The following is a 7,547-nucleotide window of genomic DNA, read 5'->3' on the forward strand; positions in this document are numbered from 1 at the left end:
ATGCAAACCACAGGTGAATAGCCCATTTTGAGTAATGATCGTGTTCTGTTTCAGACATTAATGACATTCCCGTCATCAGTAACATACCTACTGGACTTTCGCTAACTATTCCTGAGAACTCCGCTGTTACAACAACAATACTGGACACAGCTGTTACTGACGGGAATGCTGGAGATTCCCATACGTTCTCGGCGGTGTTCACACCGGCAGAGGGCGCAACATACTTCAGAATCATTACCGGAAGTACGGCTGTGATTTTTTCAATCGTGTCAGGCCTATATTTTCAAATATCTTGTGGCGGCCGGTTGACACATTCGTTTTCCACCTGGCGAATTAGTTTTGATAAAAATAACAAAAAATACAGAACACATTTGTCTTCAAATCTCGTTTAACAAACAAATATTTGATAAGGGTAGTCTCGTGGAGTTATCGTTTTCTGTCCGTTTGTGTATAGTATCATAAACTCCTTAACACAATAACGTATAGATACGCAATCGTATGTAAAATTGTCTTTATTTTTTGTATTTAATGGTCAAGCTTAATGGTAAACTTTGTCAATTGTTGTAATGCAAACAGATAGAAAGATACAAAAAGAATACGAATTATTACATACACGTTTTTTTTCTTGTAAGTGGATCTATGCAAGCTGTGTTTCCGTTTTATCTGTATTTCATGCAACCAGTTCTAGTACGTGGATTCACATGTACTAGATCGTCTACTATTTAAAAAGAAAAGGAAAAAAATAACTTGCAATTTATGTTATGTCCTCCCTATTCTACTAGATATATTATAAACGATTTCAATATTTGAAAAATAAATTGCTAAATAATAAAGAGTTTTCTTGTAGTATGGTACTGTTTTGATTACAAGTGTATCCATTTCCAGCACAACAATAAAAATATGTAGCTATTATCTACTGTTCTTTTTTATAAATATATATAGCTGGCGTTATCAGACCAACACAAGTTATTGATTATGAGGAATTGCTTGGTAAAGGAATAACTTCGTTCACTGTCGCCGTGACAGCCAATGATGGACGGGAGGATTCGGTCACTAAGTTCTTCACATTAGCAGTCACTGACGTCAACGAGCAACAAACGGGGTTTTCGCAAGCAACGTATCAAATTTCAGGATTAGAGGTACGATGTTGTTCCTAAATTCTTGATATTTTAGTTTGTAATATAATTAATAATCCGGAAATTTATTGCCGTCTTAGTACAACGGTTCAGAAACTAGTATTCGTAGTTTTTGCGTCTTTAGCGACCAACCATCGTCTTTCTCCATTCAATTTACATCATAGGTTTAGCTGTCATTTGTTGTTAAGGGGAATCTACAAATTTGTACAAAAATAGACATGTAATATGCAAAAATGATTGTACATGTACACGTAGTGTCTTAAATAACTGTTAGTTTGCTGTGTATGATAACAGTTTCTTCTGTAGGGTTACTTTGTGGTAAGATATAGCAGATATTAATTCTAAGTCACACAAATAATCAAACATGAAAAGCCAAACCGTTATGTCTATACCACACAATAGGAACTCTTGTTTGACCGTATTTGATTTTAGGCACTTTTGTTGTTTAAAACTTGAAATGCAAATAATGGCTTTGAATAATATTACAGAAATATGGCATAAATGGGGGCGCTGCAATCAATAACAATGTTTCCATATCATACTTATAATATATCTTATCAAAGTAAGAAGGACTTTTTAAATTAAGTTATATCAAATTAAGTTAAACTGGTGAGTTTTTGACCTTTTTCAGAAATATGCACCTTATACCCCAAACTATGTTTTTGAACATAATTTCCTAATAAGAGCATTCTTGATGTTTGAAATGCCTTCTTATATGCCTTATTTGTGTGATATTCACAACCGCAATTTGCATTTCAAGGTCAAAATAGAATCAGTCTTTATACCTATTATAAAATCAAACCAATGCTCCTGTGTAGTGCTATAGATACTTGTGAGCAAAACGGCATGCATATGTTGTGATGCATATGAACTCATTGTGTCAGCAGCAAGGATCATGGTTAGCCTTAATACATACTAAAATTGATCAAGTTACTTCAAGTTAAACTTCACAAAAGCAGTGATTTATTGGTTTGTAAAATAGCATTGCTATCATTGGATCTGCTATTTAGATGCCCATTAGCGGCTTACACATGACAATTCCAATAATACCTATCACATTTGACTAGAACACAGAGGGGCAAAGTACACTGCAGCTCTCGTGCCATGACTCGAACTAACGACCATTCGATAACCCTACTCAGCGTCGTAGACGAGTGGTTAAGGTGTCCCGACACTTTATCACTAGCCCTCCACCTCTGGGTTACGAGTTCGAAACCTACGTGGGGCAGTTGCCAGGTACTGACTGTTGGCCGGTGGTTTTTCTCCGGTACTCCGGCTTTCCTCCACATCCAAAACCAAGCACGTTCTAAAATGGCCATGGCTGTTAATAGGACGTTAAACAGACCAAACCAAACAGCGTCCTACAACTAGACCACCTGCCTCCCCAAATCAAGCAAGATATATATGCAAATCATACACTTGACCATTTTTTCAGTTTTGGTTAAGCAAAGCACGGTTTACTCTCTAAGACACGGAACGTATTGCATCATTCTCCATTCCTTAATGTTTCTGTGTAAATCAATGGCTTGTTAATATTTTGTCTGCGATTCTGAGACATTATGTCGTTTATACGTCTATGACGGCCTTCCTTTTCAGACCACCACGACCTTCGCAGACCTCAGTCCTACGTTGGCCAAATCTGTGATCGATCCTGACGACACAAGAGACACACAGACGCTGACCATGGATTGTGGGGCCAACACGGGGTTGTTCTCCATGGACCCCAGCACGGGCCGCGTCACCAAGACAGCGGAGTACGACCTTGACGCTACTCAACAGACGTCAGATACCGTCGCGTGTGTTGGTGAGATTATTCAAACTGTTACGGTTCATCCAGCCTGGTAAATTAAATCCCCTGTTTTTCAATAATGACATGCAAAAACATAGATCATCATATATCAGTAGATTCGTTGGAATGAATCTTAGTTTTCAATAATGATGCTAATAAATATTGTTCTTAAAGTAACAACTGTTTTAACATATGTCCTGATCTCCATTGAACTCGTGTGTGAAAAAAACCCTAATAGTATCCCTAACATTCATATGGAGAGCCTGAACGCAGTAGTAGAATGGTAAAAACTGTATTGCATATACCGTCATACATTCGTCATTTTAAAACATGATTTTAATCTTCCACATCAAAGACAATACAGCAATAAGTATTATTAGTTTACCATTATGTAACAAGAAAACAAATTGAGATTTCGTCTGCTATGGTAAGTCACATTATATATCATGTTTTGGAAACAGTAACAGCAACCGACGAAGCAGGACACACTGTAACAGCCGACCTAAACATCGTCATCAACGAGGAGAATGACAACCCGCCCGTGCTGGACAAGGAGACGTACACGTTCTTCCTGCCCATCAACACAGGGGCGGGGTCACAATTCGGTCCGTTTTCCTCCACTGACGCCGACGTGCTTACAGACCACACAGATACTACGTACACACTGACCGGAGGATCGGGTCTGTTCGGCTTAACGGACTGCTGCAGGTAAAAGAACTAGTATTATTGTCTAACACCCCACCAGGGGGAGTTTGACAAAGAATATAAGAATATATTAGAATCAATAACAATATCTATAACACTTATTCGTGACTTTACACCTGTAAAGTACTTTTGTCAACGTGACAACATGTTTTTTTAAAGTTATATCCATTCTAAATGCATTGTACTTTTCTTGAATTTGGGTTTATCCCTGATCGTGACACCAAAGACGCTTTCATAGATCACAAATGATACATGTAGATGGCAGATTGGGTGAAAAAGCTTGTTTTCAAATAGATTTGTTGTTAATAAAAGTTAAGAATAACTTATATCTTTTACGTCACGTTTTATTAGTCTCCCGTTTATATCCTTTACGTCACGTTTTATTGGTCTCCCGTTTATATCCGATTCCGGAAACTCAATAAATGCTAAAGAATGTATTGTTTCATTGCCTCCTCAGTGTCTTCAACAATGTCAACTTTAGCACAACAACACACAATGTAGGCGATTCCTTTACAATGACGTTGACCGCCCTTAACAATAATGGCCTCAAAGACACGGCCACAGTTAACGTCATCCTAATTGATCCTATCACCACAACAACCGCCTCGACCACAACTACAACCACCACCACGGCCTCTGCCTCGTCACTAGCGTTTCCAAACTTTGGTGGCAGTGGGAGCATTTCTAACTTCCTCGACGACCCAGAAAATCTGGGCTGGTTTATCCCGACAATGATCTTGCTGGCTGCCATGTTGGCGTTGCTTGGATACATGATATATAGATGTATACGGAACCCCGGTGCATTTGCAAAACTAGGAAACCTTTGGTCAGTATTCGAATGTATATACACATAATAAATTATTATGATAGCGAAACAAGTCATGGGTGTCCACCAGTTATGCAGATATACAGTTACATTTCCGACTTTTATTATTACTATTATTTTTAAAACGCAAATATTCTTTTTACCTTAAGATAACACACAATTGATTCTGTCATAAACTGAATTACAATGAGTTTAAAATTTTGAAATTCCATTTCAACAGCAAAGGAAGATCATTAAATTGTAAATGGCCAGAACGCAGCAAAATGGCTACCAAGACAAAGAAATCAAAGAAGATCATACGCAAACGCAATAAAGAAAACAGGGGTAAGAATGTCAAACAATAATTGTACAAAAATTGGTCGAGTGGAAAGAAAACCTTTGAATATGGAGTATCATGCTAATTTATAGGGAAACAACAGGTAATACTTATATTGAAACAAAGACGAAATTTTAACTCACAAGTCCACAAAAGGATTAAAAAACACGTGTGCGTACCAACACAAATATAGGATTGCATGGGAACATTGAAAAAGTTCACACGGATAATAAGACCAAGTGTTCCTGGTGGGTAAACGTCTTCTACTTCGTCGACGACAACGCTATGTAAATAGAGGTCAAATCCAGGTTAAGTGACATTCTCAAAATGAGAACCAGGTTAATGGAAACGGTACCAATAGTTATAATAAACAAGCGTGGAATACGTCTGACTTCATATCGCATAAAGAATATTCCCAAACGAGAGCATGATGTCCACCATAAGACTCCCCCATGGTCTCCATCAATCTGCGTTTCACGAAACCATATTTTCCCTCAGTAATCGACATCTGTGACTGGACTCGTGAAAATTGAAACAATTCGTTGAATGTCAAATCAACTGGGACATGTAAACACCGTAGGCAGGGGGAGCAGGGATGTTACTATCTAGAAAAGGAAAACTAACATTTCTGAAATTGAAATCATCACGCCTACCATACATCTTAGTTGTAAGCTCTACCTGTGGTAGTAAATATCTAGGTAAGTCTCTATTACCTATTCAGATAAGTTCTTTGATATATTCACACTCGTATGAAAGAAAGTCGACCAAGAGAGTGGCACAGTATACTAGCAATTATACCACTGTTTGTTTGAATTTCTGGTCGCCAAACTAACTAATATATTGCCATTTATTCATTTTCAAGAGTTCATCTTCGGTGTCTCCAAAAAACCAAGATAAATCACAAAATGTTACGTTATCTGGTAATACCACAAATGTAATGTTCTGCAAAATAATAAGCTTATGTGAAGATGTTGGTTTCTTCAAATTTGGAAGATACACGTACGTATACACGTGGCACATCTTTGAAATTTGCATCTCGGTTGAATGTCAGGAAGTATTCACGAAGAGAACCGCAGATTTGTGGAATGATCTTTCGTCTGATGTTGTATGTTCGTGAACGATTAAACAACTTGAACATAATTAATATGAACATTGCATAACACTAACATTAAAAGCATTCCTTTTAGAAAACAAATCAAATAAAGCGTATGCGATATATCAATCTAAAATTTTATTGTAAAATCGTATTTTTGTCAGAATGAAATCAATGAGTCTACAATGTATGCAGTTCATACAGTATAATAAATACACCGTTGAACTTAATATAGATTATCGTGACGTCTGAATCTTCATTTAACAGGGTTGATACTTTGAAAAACTTTCGCTCATTTCCGCATGACATTGGTTAAATAGCGGTATGTGATAGTTAATTTTGTTCTTGTCTGTGTGACACGGGATATACATGTAGTGAACTCGTTTAATAAATTCTACACAGTGTATAGTTTATACGATTTGGTAATCTAATATGTACCTTTATCTAATTATTCAGTTCGCCAAGAAGACAAAAACGATGGGAAGTACGAATGGAACATTTGGTCCCACTCCGACTTCGGAAACAAAGCGTAAGTATGACACATCAGTTTTCACACCAACGTGTAAAAACTGTCCACACATCCAGCCTGTGGCTCTTATATGTTGGTTATGTTTAAACACAAATATAATCAATGGAACCGCCAAACAATTGTTCTACAATTGTCTTCTCTTTCGCGTGGCTATCACCCTTAAACTACAACGTTTCCCTGTTTAGTTAGCAAATGAGAAGTTTGCATGTCACCGGACTTACTAAAACATTTTCATTTCAGCGTCGAGCATCGATAGAGAACTTTGCAGTTGATTGCGTGTGGTCCAGACTTCAGTGATTTTTCATGATCCCGTAAACGTACAGTATAGACATTCTCAGTTAGCTTCTTTTGTGCTTTCTGCGTTGCCATCAGCTGAATTATCACTGTACCAATTGCAGTTGTGTATATTGTTTTTTATTTCAAGTTTTGATGACTACACTCTGTCATATTGAGAAGACAAATTATCAATAAAATATGCGTACATCATATGTAGGGAATAGTAACCATATTGATAGGTCTTTTCGTCTACAAGTTTACTATGTGCACTGCGGAAGGAAAAATATGGAGATTATAATCATGATGCATGTAATTGTGGTAGGTGGATTATTGTGTGCAGCAATATAAATGAAATGTGACCAATGGCGTACCATTATGCTAAACATTAAAATGCCGAGCGGCGTCATGTGACTAGACAATATAATGATATAGACATGTGCATGTTGTGTTAACCATATGATGTTTACATCTTTTGTTTACATTTTGTGTTATGTAATGATTACATTATATGAAGGAAATAAAGATTATTCAGTTTTTCGTTCCTTGGCTTAACGTCGAACTTGTGTACAAATAAAAAATAATGGTTTAATACATCGTCTAACTGTTCTAGGATTTTCATATATATCGTTGGTATTGAAAGGTACCGTTTTCTAGGTACATACGCTAAAATTTCTGCGCCACAGATGGCTTGACTATATATTTGCATTGATAGAATTAATTGTCCATTTTCCACCTACAACCTACAACTACAAATGTCCTACAGTCAGTACAAGCTCTAATTCTCTATGTATGAAATTAATGTATTGCGGGGGAAATCAAACTATTAAATTTACTGAAAATCTTGCACATGTTTTAAATAAGTATTAATAACAAATGT

At 36.8% G+C, this 7,547-nt stretch overlaps 1 protein-coding gene across 1 annotated transcript; it reads left to right on the top strand.

The window, feature by feature from the left end:
* Positions 1-7,262, top strand: LOC117316347 (protocadherin Fat 4-like). The gene is made up of 9 exons (XM_033870887.1): positions 1-13; positions 55-243; positions 943-1,139; positions 2,733-2,940; positions 3,387-3,633; positions 4,088-4,456; positions 4,677-4,780; positions 6,322-6,394; positions 6,635-7,262. Exons 1-9 carry the CDS (start codon positions 1-3, stop codon positions 6,648-6,650), a joined length of 1,416 nt encoding a protein of 471 aa, XP_033726778.1. The 3' UTR covers positions 6,651-7,262.
* The last annotated feature ends 285 nt before the right edge of the window (positions 7,263-7,547 follow it).

The sequence above is a fragment of the Pecten maximus genome, chromosome 18, assembly GCF_902652985.1.
Source record: "Pecten maximus chromosome 18, xPecMax1.1, whole genome shotgun sequence".
In the NCBI taxonomy this organism is placed as follows: domain Eukaryota; kingdom Metazoa; phylum Mollusca; class Bivalvia; order Pectinida; family Pectinidae; genus Pecten; species Pecten maximus.